Here is a 17,768-nt window from a genome sequence, read left to right as displayed (position 1 = left end):
ATATTAAATTATATAGTGAATTCATAATATTTTATAATGTTTTATAAAACTGCATAAAATATATACATATATGAAATATAAACTGTATAAAATATAAGATATAGATAACAAGCAACAAGAGAAACACTATTTCTCTTCAAATTAAGGATGTAGCCTTTATTTTAAAAGATACCTTTCTAACTCTTTTTTTTACTTTTAAAATACAATTATCATATACAAGTATACAATGCTATAATTATCATGAAACACATTTAATCATCCACGAGCGTATTTATTACGAAGGAACATGTTTCTTTAAATGTGATTCACTGACTGCAGTTGATTAATTGTTTACGTAAAAATATATTTACGTGAAACAAGCCATTTCAATCGCATATATCTCATTAAGTATATCATTTGTCCATATTACACATGGTTACTATTCCCAATTATATTGAGACAACTTAATGACCACTAATACCTTAAAAATTACTTAAGTAATGTCATTTAACGAGTAGAAGGTGTAAATGGTGAAAAACAATAATGCAGAAGAATTCATAATAACATATATTCTATGTAACACAATACTTACATAGGTATATCTATGTATATATTTTCGAATTGGTATATGTGTATATATATAATAATAACTGGTCATTATTATATATACAACATATACGTAATAATTAATAAAATATAATGTTTAATAATGTTAATCGTATATGACTACAATATATTATTATCTCGTTCCTCATCATCGTCATCGTCGTCGTCGTCGATTGATCAACTACTTTCTACCATTTATATTGATTTTTATATATAATAACAATGATCTCAAAAGGCTTATACAATATTCGGCTAGCGTATGGATAGCTTGAGATTTTTTATTTGTCGTTAAATATTTATGTCTTCTTATAGTACACGATAAATTCATTTCTTCAACCTTGCAATGTCTTATCCTTTTTCCTTTTTATGTAGCTGCTTATTTCTACGCTGCAAATATATTTTCACTATCGTCATTGCATTACGTTTGATAGAATATAAATACAACTTTAAGGACAACTTTCCTGTTTACGTTGAAGCGTACTTTTAACGTACTTGTCGATTCCTGTCATTTCACTTTGACGAGACATCTTTACCTACACTTTCGAGAATTCTTCCAATTCTTTACAGACGCACTTATCGATACAGACCCCACAACCAATCAATAATCGATATAACAATCGAAATTCTTTCGTCGGTATCGGTATAATTGTACCCAAATAATTTTCTTAATCGAAGATCATAAATATACAAAGAAACCACGAAATACGTAATCAGTTCGATCGATTACCAAGAATCGTTTTCGCTAACATAATCAAAATATTAAATACGATTCTCCATTGTAAAATTGATTAAACGCGCCCTCTATACCTTATGTACGAAGGTCGAAAAAAATCGAACTTCGCGAGATGGTGTTTCAACGGTAACATATGCTGCTAACCTCTAATTAGAAGTTTGATTATACCCTGTCACAAAATTGCATATTAAAAATGTCAATGGAAACGAAGATAGCGAAAAGGAGCGAACGAGCGTGCGAGTGAGTGAGCGAAAGACAGACGCAACGATAATTATCCGATCGAATTCGATTCGAAATAGCAAACTTTTCGGATAACGTATATCCGTAATAAAAAGTATTACAAACCGGAGTACATTATGATGATCGTTTAAGTGTTTGATCATTTTTATTATCCATTTGGAGATACATGGTTATTACGTAACACGTGCCTTCCATAAATATACATAAATTTACAAAACAACGAACAGCTTCGATTACACACAGGTCCACGAATGAATGGTCACTGAATAAAGGTAACGACGATGTTAATGACGAAGTTACTGAATCTATAAAATATAATACGCTTTCTATGCTCGTGATTACCTCGATAATTACACGTTTCCCAGTAATTGCAAAAGTAACAGAAAAAACGATTTTCCGTTTAACGTTTTCCGCACGCGCAAATGTTTCGTAATTTGGGGTTAGGCCCGTTGCTGCAAGACAAAATTGCATTATCGAAACGGACGCGTTCGTGTGTTCCACGAAGGTATGTGTTATAATTTGTCGGCAGAGCATATTATCGACGGAGATACACGGTACAATCCGTACTTTAGTTCGGGTAACAAAAATGATTCATCGAACAATGCACGTCGTAGGTATTCCAGTGCGTACGAAATGCCACATCGCGCGGTGCGATTTAGCGATGCCAGCGCCCCACTATTCGTCCCTCGTTCTTTGTGTTTGGATTTCATTGACACGCATCGAAAAGAAGGCGCGTATAAAAACACAGGACATCTATTGCTATTAGTGTATTGCGAATACGGGTTTTGACCCGTCGTATCGTTTGATTGGTCGACTTGTAGCGCAGATAATTCGCTATCGTAACGAATATCTACTAAAATATTTCGACGTTCGAACGATTCGCGAATTATCCTCATTTTTTTGTCTTTTTTCTTTTTCAAATTGGACGACCATACGTAGAGAAAATTTCTTAAAAATGGTTTCGCGTTAAATATTTGTACAATAGTATCGGTAGCGGTATTCAAAAAAACGTTCGACCAGCGTGTACCTCTATATTATGTAGTACATAAGTACAGAAGTCATTGCGACAATGTACTTTCTACGTCGTTATCTACGATCCGCTCATCTGATCGTAACGAATATATCGAATCGAATCGAGTTATGAGCATTCAGTATCGGATCGATGTTTTTCGGTAAAATTTACCATGGAAACGTGTCTTGATCGTGTCAAACGAATACTGTGTTGCACGACAATTCGTTTCGAACGTATCGTGTTTCATGCGTACGCCCAGTTTTGGATACCCGATAATCCGATCCTGATATGCTTTATTATCTAACCCCGCGTGTGCAACATCGGGACAAAAACAGTCCTTTAGACACAACGCGAAGTAAAACAGTCTTTGCGTAAAAGGAGTCTTCGTATGCGTGGCGCGCGCGTCGATATTACGTATCTTAATATTTATTATCTAATAAAACAAATAAAACTCCTCGCCATCTATTATCTAATTAGTAACGCGTCGGCAACGTGCACTCGAATATACATATTCCTTGGAACGAACCCAGCTGTTTTGGTTTTCGACGCACGAAGAACGCGGACAAAACATTCGCAAATTAACCTCTTTAAAACGTCGTACATTCTGAAACAGTATATACGTACATAGAGTAGTACATCAGAAACAGCACGAAAATATTTTGTCTGCTGTTAAAGACGAAAAGAATGTAAAATGTCAAAATTATAATTACACGTAAATACTTAAGATACAGATAATAAATACTCAATTTAGTGCCTATCAATATTTTAATTCGCTCAAAATATGTTTCTCATAATGTATCATATTTCGAATTTATAAATATACTGAAAACAAAAAAATCGTTCGATTCGAATGTAATTTAAAAAATAACATTCTTTGAAAAAACAATTTTAATGTTTACTTTTTTTCGTAGCTGCAATGGAAAAGGAAATAATCAGGTGTGCCATCTCTGACAGATCACCCTGCATACATTACCAGTGCTACCAGCGACAGAATCGTATTCTCGTTACCATCGATTACGTGATACATACGAAAAGAGTCGAAGCTATCAATGATTATACTTTTCTCTTCTAAAGCAATCCATATCACACTGCAGATTCTTATAATACGTCTAATAATATCCGAAATTTCGTTGCATTTACTAATTTCTTTCTTTAAATATAATAAGATATTGCTAACGATTAGTGCAACTACTTTATCGATACTACGCTACGAATTCGAAACTTGTTTTAAGGTTAGTAGGAAGATGGTGTTCAAAACGTTTGTTAATTACTAATGTATCTCTACAAACGTATATGTGTGATGTCTTAATAATGGTATTATGACGCGTTCGACGGAATATTAAATACAGTCGCGGCATGTAATTAAGAGCAGCATTTTCAGCAAGCACAAACCAATGAGACTCCAATGGACTGTCATTGATCGATTAGGGGCACTGTACTTTCTGATATTGACCTGTTTGAATTCGCGTGGTTTGTACTCGTAGAAAATTCATTCAAGCTGTCTTTCATCTCTAAATACTTTCCGTTATACTTCATTTTATTCTTCATTTACTATGTCTTTTATATACAATGCCTAATGTAGGACAAAATAACCTCAAATTTTATTGAATTTTCTTAACATTACTCCGATGAAGTATATATATGTATATATATATGTACATTGGTTTCTCGATAACTTCGATGGCTAGTAAAAATGAAAAATTAATACAACTAAATAATTCTAAGAATTTTATAGAATTTCATGTTTTTTTTTTGCACTCTATATCTATATATTTTTTAATACTACTCTAACATCGCAGATATTGATCGAGCTTAGGATATATAGAATGGTCGTCGGACAGAATCGCTTTAGAAATTTGATCGATTAAGGATCGACGCCTTTAAATTTTGAGGATTTCATTTTTGCGACTCAAAAATTTTTATTTTGGGCGGGTAAATATCCGAAGCTGTGATTATGTCCCATTATGGTACGAATATTAAAGTACACGGTGTCAAAAATTTTCCCTGTGTGTAAACACGTTGTTTTATCGTCTCGATAAATTATATATATATATATATATATATATATATATATATATATATATATATATATACACACACATATATATATATACACATAAACTTTTTGAGCAACGAAATAAATATTATGCGGTATATAATTGAAAGACCTCGGTCAGTCGAAATAAAAATTAGCGATACTCTAATCATTAAATTATCTACATTACTATCACAATGAAATATTAAACATAATACAAGGTTAAACGTTTAATTATACCGTCCTTTTCATTGCCGATATAGAAACGAAGCTACCTAATAAATAAAATAATCTAGAAAGTAAAACGTCGATTAAAAGTAAAATTTGTTGATATTTCACGTACCGATATGAATATATATAGATTATTAAAATCTACCAGCATGATAATTCATTCATTAATTACACATATTATTTTACTTTCTTAATTTACTAAATATATCGTTTATTAAAAGAACAGTTAATAAAAACAGGAAAAGATAAAGGGAAAAAAGCAAAATTATAAATTTTCAACGATAATCACCACAATGTAATCGACTGTAATCACGTATGTATTACATACGTGTATTTGTACGCATGCGTAAATTTGCAAGCCTTACGATTTATTTTAACAAACGCGATAACTTTGTTTGCGCCATCTGGCGTGTTAATATATCTCGCGATGGCGAATATTTACGTGTCAATGAACGAAAGAACTGACGAACTTAACGGACTAAGATGAATTAATAAGTTGATACGGCTTTTGTCAGGCAAGTTTATTACTACAAAGAGTCCGACGATGAAATTTACACTGCAGTGTAATTTCAATGTTTTCGTCCAGTTTGCAGCTCGTTCCTCGGTCGGTATATTCGAATTATCCAGGTGACGTATAATGTGACATAACCACAGCAGTTTTTAGGTTAACCTACGATACACTTCTTTAGATTCTTGATAAATAGAAGCTTCTGCAGCGATATACGGATATACAGATTTAACGAGTCGCTGGTTGCACGCCGTTCCAGCCCTCTTCCGGATTTTCTGATCAGCTTGGTGTGTTTTGGATAGATCGATAACATAATCCATCGGTACATATATCGATGCATGGGATATTGCGTAATACTAACAAGTTCTTTACAACGCATTTTTCTTCCTTTTTCACTGTTTCTTTCTTCTTTAACAATCATTTAATTGTTATCGTTAGTGAGGCTCATTAATAGTTTTCTTTTTTAGAAATGATGATAATGACGATGACGATGGTAATAATATATAATATAATAATATAATATACTATTAATAATATGTCTTTGCTTTGTGCGATCGACCAAGTGCAAACGCGGCCTAAAAGGCGACCAGCGGTAAAAGGATTCCGCTTTAATTGATTCGACATCAATTTATAAATACGTCTTGCCTTCTGCCCGCGTTGGTCGCATCGGTCGGCGACGATTTTATAAACAGGTACATGCAATGAATTTCGTCGCTCTTACTCAAGATGTCGCCGCTTGACCCGGCGTGCGTGTATGTGTGTGTCTGTGTGTGTGAACGGCGCCCCCGGTCGACCGCACGATCAAAAATTGCATTTCATTAAATCGATATGAGATCGTTTTGGTATGATAATCCCGGCCATTTAATTTCTCTGCGACGTTGTTTTTCCCTTCCGAATCTCGGCGATCGTGCTGGGACACAGAGCCCATGGATTGATTATTCGGAGCGATCACTGTCTCTGCTGTCATTCAATATAGGATTTTGATCGCCCCTAATTGGCTCGCTTGTCGAATCGATCGAATGTTCGGTTAATACGCGCGCGGACTATGCTCAGCTATCGCGGCCGTACAGTGTTGCCAATGGTGTAGCACTCTTTTTACACGCCTTATTTCAGTCGTCGCTGCACGAGATTTCAACGATACGTCGATTCGCGAGACGAGCCGTGAGTGTCGCGTTTGAAGAAAATCCAAGGTTAAAGCGATTCGACCGCCACCCATTGTCCGATCGAGTAACGCCCGTACACCCGTTCTGGCAACGCTGTAGACACGAAAACGACGTTTTTTTCTCTATTTATTCATATTGTCGTTGGAGGATAGTCGGCAGAAAATTATTGGGCCCAGGTTTGTCCTCGGCGTTTGAACGTTTTCAGGCGATCTATTAAATGCGATTACATATACTTTACAATAATAACGAACGAGTCCTCGACTCGATGCAACGAATTCGACTAAGTAATATTGACGTTTACTTCGCGAGAAGATACGTATGAAATATAGTTTCAGTGCCTATCGGTCGGCCATTTTCATCGGAGCGAGAAAGATGCGTGTGCCCTGCGTTTAAACGAGGTTATCTCTCTTCAATCCGAGGCAGATTTATAGTACTTCGATCAAAATGGCCCACCATCGTTTCCGTAAGAAATAAACCTGAGGTATCTTTAAGTCTGTAAAGCTTCCGTTACGAATCTTTTAAGTTCTCCCTCTTTTTCCGTTCTCTCTGCGTTCAAACGTTTCTCACGCGTCAGATGACCCTCCATTTTTATTCTGTTTCTCGTTCCATGTTATTCTTCCTTATTTTTTTTCCCCTCTTTTTTTTGCGCTTTTTTGTTTTTTATTTTTTCTTCGAATTTTTACTTTAAGATAAAAGTACCAGAGAATATTTGGCATTTCAGATGGCACAATCGTTAACCTTGTACTGCGATTATCCACGTAGTGCCTGTGTTTGAATTCCCGCCAAAATTCTCTTCGCTTTCGACACTCCACGCAAGAAAGGATCCGGCTTCGGTTCATTTGAATGCGTTCTCTGTTCAAAGGCATAACGGTAAAATCAAGTTTTTTTCTTTCTGGATCCTGCTCATTGTTTCGAATAATATTTTTCTTTCATCTCTCCAAGAGAAAAATCAGAATTTCGACCGATACGTGCCGAATAATACTACTCGATCCGTCGTACATTGTAAATAATCGATCTATCAAAATTCCTAAAAATTCGTTATACGATCACGTCTGCCAAACGTATACATAAACAAATACAACGATCTCCAAAACGTGAGAACAGTGACTATCCTTGTACCACGTCAAAAACATCGCTAAAATTTGGAATAAAATTTAAAATTCATTTTCAGTCTAAAAAAAAGAAAACAGACGTTACAATATACGGGGTAAAACACACACCAAGAAAAAAAAATAAAAGGAATACTCAGTCGCCATTTTGGTCGTCAAGTACACGTACAAATTACAACGTTAAATAATTTCAAACAGACAAAAGTTAAAACACTTTTAACGAATCTTCGACTAAAATATTTCCTAAAACTTACACTTCTAGAAAATCCCAACGATCTGGCTCGTCACAAGAGACAATAAGAAGAATATTTCTAAAAAAATTTCCTCATTCGCTTTTCATCCACGCGAAAATATCCCCAACGATCGAAACTCGTGATCGAGACTTCGATCTTTCTAAACCGTCTTCGGTGCGTGTATTTATCAGCACCAACGACACGCAGGTGTCCCCTGACCGCCATATTCCTTTCACCAGTAGCATTATTCGGCGTTTCTACTGCGGGTTTCCCGGAAAAGCGCGCGCCAAGACGCCATCTTGGCTCGAGAATTTTGATTCGAAAGAAGGAACCTATTTGGACGGCAATTACTTTCTATCCTATGCACGCGAGCATGCTCTCCACTTTCATTTCCTATTTACCCTTTTTTCCTCCATTTTGTCCTTTTCTCTCAAGAGAAAAAGCGTCCCGCGAACCGGTTCACGATGAATCATCCTCCGTTCAATTTCCCTCTACGAAATCCTTAGATCACTCGTCGTGATCGTTTACCTTCGATTAATCGTTCCCCTACTCATTTCCCCTTTTCTTTTCAGGATCAACGGGCTCAACCGGGTCCTCGTGTTCGATCGAGCACGGCCACGTCGATCAACGCTTCCTGCTCCTCCGGTACCACCATCGAAGCACTATTCCGAGGAATATGGTTCGGTAATGGGACTCGGGGATGCCGTTTCCTCTACTGGCCGGGCCGATCGAAGAAACAACGGTGGGCTTGCTCTAAGTACGTAGACAACGCATCGGAAAACAGGATAACGGTGAGATAGAAAGTATTTCGTAAGCTTTTATACAATCCTCGTGGTGCAACGATAATTTCCAGGCGACCCCCCGGAGGATACCCTGAACCCCACGGATCGATCGAACTTCGATAAACTGGAGATACGACGGCGTCTTTGGTTCGGAAATACTCGATCCTATGCGCATGCGCGTGTCGCGAAAACGTAATACCGTCACGGTAATGATATACATATACATATAATTGGTCTGATTTCGTGATTCTTCTTCTCCGACGCGGTTCTGCGCAAGAAAGAACTCCGTAATTGACTCTCCTCCCCTCTCTCTCTATATATATATATTTTTTTTCGTTTTTTTTTCTTCCGTTCCCGCTCTCTCCGTACCTAACCTCTTCCTCGTTTCGTCTTGTTTGTTCGACGAATTGCTTAATTTCGAGTAACGCTATCGCGATAGAACGGGTATATATATATATATGTATGCGCTTAGAACGTTAATATACGTACAACTATCATATACAGATGTATATATTAAATATCGATCCGAGATTGATGTGAACGGTGAAATTACGCGAGCAAACGAGGATAAGACGCGTGTGCGGCGATAAAGAGAGGAAAACAGAATGAAATTGTACTAGAGAAACTGAGTATCGATCGACATGACGGGAATTCGCGGTTGTCCCCGCTCGTTATAGTAAATACGAAACAAGAAAGACGAAAAGAAACGAACGGACGTTGCTATGCGTGTACCTAGAGTCTTTGAGATATACCCTTAATCATTTATCTCCCGTTACAGTATCAAGAGGCGTGCGAGGCTTGTCGACAGAAACGGTAGTAACAATAGCGTTAATAATCACGCGATGATTAACGATAGAGAATCCCTCGGATTTGCCGACGAGACGTCGAGATCCATCGCCACGTTTTCGGAGCGGCCATTTTCCAATATGGCCGCCGAGGGACTCGGACGCGTCGGGGATTCCCGGTTTGCCACGTCGCAAAGGTCATCGAGATCAAATAATTTCCTTTTCTCTCTGCACGTTTCTATTTCGTTTTTTTCTTCTTACTTTTTTTTTTAATTTTTCCCTTTTTTTTCTTTTTAATCGGGTACCGTCCTCTTCATCTATCGAGGAAAGCGCGACTCGTGTTTGAAGCGAGAAGGGAGCACGTTTGACGATGTCGGTTAAAAGTAGAAGCGTTTCGCGATAGACAGAAGTTGCTCGACGATGAAAAATCTGCCACGCGAGTTTATGTTTCTTTTTCATTTTGTTTTTTTTTCTTTTTTTCTCTTTTAGTTTCCTACATGCACGCATTCTCATACGAATATAACCGGAAAGCGAGAGCCCGGGACGGAGGACCTCGCGGCTATGGTATGTACAATCGATCGATCGATTCAACTGCGAAGCCTATCTGTCACTGACGAAATTTCGTGCACGCAGATCCATTTTTATTTTATTTTTGTTTTTTTTTTCGTTTTCTTTTTGCATTTTCTTTTCCGTTCGTCGGCGAACACGGTCTTAGGTCGTCGAGAGGAGGCCGGCAAGCAGCCTGAGCCCGACACACACGAAGGTTGGCTCTGTGGTGTGTGTGTGTGTTGTATTTTCTCGTACAAGAAGCACGAAACGACGCTTGCGATCGTTTTCTTCTTCGCTTTGCACCTTCGGTTTTTCTTTTTTTTGTGCTTTTTCTTTTCGTATAATTTTTTATTCGTTTCATCGATTTACTTTTTAATCTGGCAGTATAATAATTGGTGTATAAAATTTTGCTTCCACGCGTTCCCCTTTCTTTCCGGCTTTCCTTTCGTCGCGTTCCTTTCTCCAACCCTTTATCCACGCGTCACGCTTCGTCGCTGTTCATCGGCCCATCGTCATCCCCAGTGAAATTCCTGCCCAACTGCAATGTCGGCCCGCGGCCAATTCGTCTAATTAATTCGATAAAATTTCCAGGAAAAATATCACAATTATCATCGCGGCGAATTTTCATTCTAGACCTGCCCGCCTGCGTCCTTCCAGGAAGAACAATCGGTCAAACCCGAATATTCGATACCTTTTCTTGGTCTTCCCTTCGTCCGGGACGCGCGTCGCGTGCGTCTCCCACACGCTATCATACACATCACGGAGAAATTATGCTACATTGACCCCGCGGATGCGGTGTATTCGTAAACGAATATTTCATCTTCCAGTTGAAACGCGAGACAGAAATTGGTAAATTTATAACGAAACGCAGGAATATTTCTGTACCAATAATCACGATGCCTATGCCGAATATATAAAAATTCGTGGTCTCGTGATTTACGAATTTCTTCAAAAATTAACAAAAGTTTGACGACAATTTAATCATGCGAAGCAGAATTCTCATTAATCGGTAAACATACTGTTTTACATAAATGTGAAGAATTTTCAGTGGCAATTACATATTAAAATTCTGACAAGAAATTTCTTTTTCAGGGTACAGGTGAATATTCGTTCGTTTGTTAGCCAATTTCTGGAAGCAGGTAAAGTACAAGGGATCGCGTTGATCCTTATAAATATCGAGTTACAAATATAATTCGCTACAGGTATCGTAAAGTAAGGTTCGCAAGGTTGAAAGTATCGTTTGATATTTTTGGAAACCGTGGAACACTGGTTTACGAACGCATGCGCGGGGCCAGTGCGAAGCAGGCGAGTAATCGGCGAAGGAATGGAGGGGCCAGGCTGTGGGACACGCACAGGCGACACGCGGACCCAGTGGGTCTCTCTTTCTCTGCGAGGATCGCGTGACGAGGATCGACATCCCGTGAGAAGGCAAGTGGAGGGGGCCCGGCGACGAAACGGGGCCGGGGCGCCCTCGTCGGATGAAGGAAGACCTATTGCAATGACCTAAGAGTCGGTTCGGGAACCAGCACATGTCGATACGATTTTTCGAGTCGCGTGCCTCTCTCTTCTTTACCTACCGAACCAAGAGAAAGATTCTTTTTTTTTTCTTTTTATTCTTTTAAAATTCTTCTTGTTGCTGGCGAGCCGGAAGCGAGGCCGTGTTCCGCGCCCTCTTGTTCGATGAGAGACAGGAAGGAAGAAGGACAGATAGACGAAGAGTGAGAGATAACGAAGAGAAAGAATGGAGAGAGAGACAAAGAGGGCGCGACAGTCTAAGGACACCTCGTCCCGTACGCCAATTATTCGCTATCTACTAATCAAAACCCTTTATTACGGCTAAAAAGACCCTGACGGAGTTTGCCAAGTGCCAGACGAGAGCGATAAGAAATCGTTCGACGATCGGTCAACGATCTTCTATTATTTTTTCCCTTTTTCTTCCCCTTTCGTTATGTACGTACTCGGTTCTCTTCTTCTCCGCTCTACCATTGCTCGACAACGAGACTCCGTGTGTCTAGACAAAGTCGTTGGACGATATTCCTCGACATTCTCGTATTCTTTTCCTGCCTCGTGCGAAACACGTGATCGGCCCTTCTAACCGCGTCCGCCATCCGTCATGGGATTGACGTTTCTCTTAGACCCGTGCTCCTCGTCGCCCCGTTTCCAACGAATGGCAAATGCTAGGCGAAGAACGAGGATTGCACGACGGGTTGCACAAGAAGAACGAGAAGATGAAACAGGAAGAAGAGCTGTTTCGCTGCTCGACACCGGCCGCGCTGAACACCGTGGAGCTAAAGGACATGTCCTGGATCCTCAGCGTCCAAGGTGTCTCTTAATCGAAATCTGTTTATGGATCAGGTCGAACGGGTCTGGAAGATGGTGGACGATATTACAGGCGTACTCTTCGCTGTCCCGTGACCATGATGCAACACGAACCCCACAAGAGAAACACGCTCCGTTCGCGCGAGTATCGAGCGAGTGGTCGCCATCGCCGCGGCGACAACAACGTCACAGTGATTGATGACGATGACGGCGACGACGACGACGACGACGACTGTAACTTGACTGTTACGACTGACTGACTATGTGTGGAAATTGGCAATTGTTTGCTGGCAGTTGGCGAGAAGTTTAACGTAGCATTGGCAAACTCTGGGGTCGACTCGGCGACGGTCTCCGCCCGCGGACATACGAACGGGGCGGCCGCTTGGCCTAGTCGCCGAAACGACTGCAGGCCTTCTTCCATTTGCACTGTGTGCACCATAGGTCGCGATGCTCCATACCGTAGACCTTGCGGCACTTCTTCGTCTCGCCGCGGATCCGTCGCGGCGACGACGGCATCTTCCCCGTCGACACTGTCAGCAGGCCCATGTTCTGTTGGTACGCCTGGAACGGCCGCGGTGACAGCTTTATGTGTTTGATCGGTGTGCCCTGTTCGTGCAAACGGATCAGGTTAGAATGCATTTTCCCGATTCTCTACGCGGTGCTTCGTTTGAACACATTCCTTCTAGAGTATTTGCAAGTTTCGAAGATTCCAGTCTGATAGCTTAATTCTATTTGCAGGGAAAGTTGCTTAATACGTTAAACGCCACGCCGTTTCCGTTCACGCCAAAGTTAGTCGTTATGCGGGCCCTACTGGGCCGTACGGACCGGCAAGGCCTGAACGGAAAGTCTAGCGCTGGTCCCTAGGAACACTGTATATTCTGTCTGTTTATTGTTAACGCTGTTATAAAACGTTGCGAAGGCAAAAACAGTGAGAAACAAAACATATGAAAACCATCATTTAATTCAAACGATAAACGAGGCGCCACCGTTCAGAAAGATGACGTCCGCGAAAGCCACTATAATGGCGTATGATGATAAATGAAAATTCTATTTAATCACAATGGGTTAAACTTGAAAGGAAGAGAACAGTAGCATAAATTCAACTGTAAAATTTCACAAATCCAAAGTTCCCAAACTAAACCAAGAAAAAAGAGAGAATCCCATTTATCAGCTATCAACGTTAATTCCTCAAAACCTGTTCAGCCAAAAACGTTCTAAAAGGTGTCAAAATAATCTTCGTCTCTGCGTCTCACAATGAATCTCCCTTTTCAAGGATCAGTTACAGAGACGGCAAATCGCTGACACCAATACCATGGAAGCAAATGTGTTCAAACTAGACCGAAGCTATAGACACCGACACGTACCGGTGATTGGGAAATGAACGCCGTGTTCCGCTCTCTGATGCCCACCATCATGTTTTCCGTGTTATTAATGACGGGAGTGGCCTCCAGGCGGAGCTGTTTCTGGTACTCTGGGTCCTCGTGCGGAGGCCTGGCCATGTCACGGTGCGACATCGTCGGCGGCGAGCTCATGTGATCCACCGCCACCTCCTGATAGTAGAACTCCTCCTCGTGGTCGGAGATGTCGTCGTCCTCCTCGTTATCATAGCCGTTCGATTTTTTCGGCCTGAAAAACGCGCGTGATCCTCGTTAAACGCGCCTATCTCAGCGCGTGCGAAACGTGCGCGTGCTAGCGCGTGAGCAAAAGCAAATTACACGTTTCAATTTAACGTGCACGGTCTCCCGCATGTCGAGTGCTCTTATCTTATCTCGCGGTTCAAGGTTAACGCTCGAACGACCAAGGTTTCCAGGGATAACATGGCCGCGGTGGATATCGGGCCATTTTGAGTTAAGAAACGATAGGAACATGGCGGGTGTTGGTGTATAACAGTGTAGATTACGATCGAGAGTGAGATTTAGAGATTTTCCAGCCTCTGGTGAAATTTTAATTCTGGTGTTATTCGCTTTTAAGTAGGAATATCGTATGATTGTCGAAAGTTTTAGGTTAGAGTGCTCTCAGTGGTGTTGAGATGTTTTTGACACTGGTAGTCTATTGAAGGTAGCGATATATATTAGGTATTTTTGGAGAATTTTAATATTCGAAGCCTTAACGTAATTTTACTAGATCTTTGCACTAGGAAAATTAGTCTCTCCGAATAAAATGGCGGAATGTTGAAACCAATTGCTTTATTTGACTATTTGGATTGGGATATTACTAGAAAAATATTTTATGCTTGCATAATTTTATCTAATCTAGGTTACTTGCTAGATTTATGACGTCTTCTGAGAGGAGTCAGTTTAATGATTTTATTCCTCTCGAATATTAATTAATATTGACACGAATTGGAAGCTATGTATCTATAAATATTCTGAGACCAAAAATAAAAGTTTACAAAATGGGACAAAATTAATTCCGTGCCCGTGTTAAATCTCGATTAACACCGTGTATGGTGAATTAATAATTGCAACAGCAAAAACCAGTGTTATAACTGCGTGTTAGCATACGGCACCAGGCAGGGCAAAATGGCGCGATATCCATCAGACGAGGGTTAATCGCCGCATGAACGAGTTCGTGCAACAGACGCGATAAGATATAGACGAAAGCTCATCGGATTTTCACGAGACTTGTTGCGTCTTACTATTCGCTTAGACTTACCCCAAGTGTGATTGACGCACGTGCTCCTCGATAAGCGCCACGGTCGCTTTGATTTCTAGGCAACCTGGCCAAGTGCATTTGAACACCACCGCTGCATTTGCCTGCAATCAGAATAAATTCTGTGTCATTCTTCAGCTATCAGATGCATAACTAATTAATAATTACATTATTAATTGGATGTAAGAAAATTGAACACCTTTACTTCTACGTATATGTTAATAATAAAATAATTTCCATACATAACCTATTTCTGGAGACACAACTGTGTGATACCATTGCATAATAAATGTATATAATATATATCACTAAATAGAAATTGAGTATAAAATTGCATTACTTTAGGTATATATCATAAAATAATTTTTTGAAGATTTGACAATTTTTTATTTATAAATCAGTGTCATGTGCTTATCGAAAGAAATACGCGAGTGTGTTATTAATAATTATTAGCACGAAATGATTATTAATATTGAATAGTAGTAATTGGTATTTATTCTTGATTTTATTAAAAGTTAGGTTATGACCTAAGAAGAAAGAAATGTTGAATTTACGAAAACGGCATTAGGAGATTAGTTAGGATAATGGCGTTAAAGTGAGAGTGTCAGATTTAGCAACTACTGTACGTCAATTCAGAGGCTTTACGGAGATAGGGTTCGAGGTGTGAACTGCCTGCTTTAAAAAGATTTATCACCATGTTGAAACTCGTTTTCCCACATATCGTTATTATTGCGTGTCATTTAGAATAATGAGTTGTAAATTCGTTCGGCGTTGTATATGTTCCTGTCGTAAAGTAGGGTTAGAAAAGCTAGTATGAATTATGGATTAAATAGAGGAAAAAATAAAATAATTGAAGACCGGTTCTCAAGTTCGATAGAGTACCAAATCAACGCCGGCATTTATTTCTAGCTTAAATACTATACTAACATTTATATTTCGATCATAATCGATCTCCGTATATAATCGAAATAATATCGATATTTATTTCGTTTCTTCATAATATATCGTTTAAATACTGCACTGGCATCGATAAGTCGATCATAATCGATTTCAGTATAAAACATAAATAATATCGATATTTATTTCATTTCCACCTAATATATCGTTTAAATACTATACTGACATTGATAAGTCGATCATAATCGATTTCAGTATAAAACGTAAATAATATCGATATTCCAGTCATAGTCGATTTCTCCATAGTTCCACTGCTACAACAGCGGTATTAAATCCCTGCTTAAGACACATAACCTACATTCGAAAGAAACAGGAATATTTGAGCGCGATTCCGCCGAGAATAATTTTATATTCTATATCTCGAGACTTCGTCACATGCCAAAATATCTCGTGGAGGATTTCAGACGTCCTCTAACGACGTCTTACGGTCCGTCGGCGAGCGCGGCGTAGCGTGAATCGCAGGTACCGCGCGAAGCCCCGTGCAGAAGGGAAAATCGATGCGCGGCAGCCGCCGCGTACGCTGCGCGCCACGTTTCTTTGTTTATATCGGCCGAGCCGGTACAGAGGTGCCGGCGCGATCACGTGCTATTGATCCAGCAACGATACCGCTCGGTCGAGCCACGCGGTCGTCGCAATCGTGCCTTCAACCGTTTCGCGCGACCCGTCTATCGCACGCAACGCCAAACGCCGACTGCACCGCCACGTTTTCGACTGAATCCGCCATTCCGGACCGTGAAACGATTGGAAACTGCCGATAGATGGCCGTGCGCATCCGTCGCACGAAAAGCTTTTGTGTGTGCTCCAACGTGTATATCATTCTGTGCAATTTGGAAACGCGGGATTTGGAGACAGATGAAGGGAGGTTTAAAGGATAGATTTGAAACGTGCCAGGATGGATTTCGTGCATAAATGGGAAATGGTAACACGTTTATTCCGAGGAATATATTTATTATAGTTTAACTGCAATTTCGGTATCGTATAAATGTTACGTATCATTTTTCTTGTAGGAGAAAGCAGTTTCAGGAAATGAAGAATCTAATTCTATTTGATCATGGTTGGAATTAAATCATAAAGTATATATTTTGGATGTACATATTCCAAAATTTTGTTTTATTTATTGGTTATGGTATTACTAGATTGGCATCAGTCTATTTATGATAATTGTAGGTTATACGTAATTTTTACATTGGATGTGAAACTGTAATAGGTTATGATTTTTTCTTTTCTTTTAATAGATGAATGAAATTCCAATAGTAAAGACCCAAGGGAAAATTAACAAAAAATAGTGGTGGTTAAATTTTAGGTAACCTGATTTTTTATGAGTATTCTACCTAGGTGAGTAAAAAGGTATCTTTGCTCAATGAAAGTTCTATCTTTGGTAGCCATGATGGGTCACCGGTGACCCAGATAATGCGAAACGTGTTAAGAAAAGAGGGTTGAGAATTTGCAAAATTCTACTGCGAGGAGAATGTATATATATACTTTATATTTAACTGAAATATCGAACAAGGTAATTTCATATTTACATTAAATCCTATATTCAACCAAATACAAATACCTAAAGAATTCCATTTAAATTTTGTATTATCTTAAATGGGCAATTTTTTTAACTTAATGATAGATCATTTGCAAAAACTAATCAGTCAAAATAAATATTCAAACGAATTTTTTCTTTCAGAGTGAATAATTACATATACTACCCTATGTATATTTCCCAGCTTTACACTGTGGATATAGTCCTTCACTGGTACCCAGCGGGAACTTTAACATGCCCAATAAATAATAAAGAAGATAATGACAGGAGACATTCTAAAGCTACGTTCAATGTGTATATCGATCCCTCCGTTTAGTTAAACACACGTTGGAAATACGAGA

At 39.3% G+C, this 17,768-nt stretch overlaps 1 protein-coding gene across 2 annotated transcripts in view; it reads right to left on the bottom strand.

The window, feature by feature from the left end:
* Positions 1 to 10,071: 10,071 nt before the first annotated feature.
* Positions 10,072 to 17,768, bottom strand: part of Glut4EF (Glucose transporter 4 enhancer factor) — a 169,723-nt gene continuing 162,026 nt past the window's right edge. Inside the window, exons 6-9 of one of the 2 annotated variants that reach the window (XR_001890146.1) lie at positions 14,940 to 15,040; positions 13,649 to 13,910; positions 11,924 to 12,890; positions 10,072 to 10,503 (exon numbers count right to left, since the gene is read on the bottom strand). Coding sequence is in view for 1 of the 2 variants with exons in the window: in XM_017898855.1 (XP_017754344.1) it covers positions 12,672 to 12,890; positions 13,649 to 13,910; positions 14,940 to 15,040 (582 nt within the window). In the remaining variant the exon portion in view is untranslated. Of the gene's footprint in view, positions 12,891 to 13,648; positions 13,911 to 14,939; positions 15,041 to 17,768 lie in introns of both variants that reach the window. The other variant, XM_017898855.1, reaches the window with a different exon arrangement.

The sequence above is a fragment of the Eufriesea mexicana genome, unplaced genomic scaffold (genome assembly GCF_001483705.2).
Source record: "Eufriesea mexicana isolate 0111107269 unplaced genomic scaffold, ASM148370v2 scaffold739, whole genome shotgun sequence".
NCBI classification, from domain to species: domain Eukaryota; kingdom Metazoa; phylum Arthropoda; class Insecta; order Hymenoptera; family Apidae; genus Eufriesea; species Eufriesea mexicana.
Note: the sequence above shows the minus strand (reverse complement) of the source record. Positions and strands in the feature narration are given on the sequence as shown.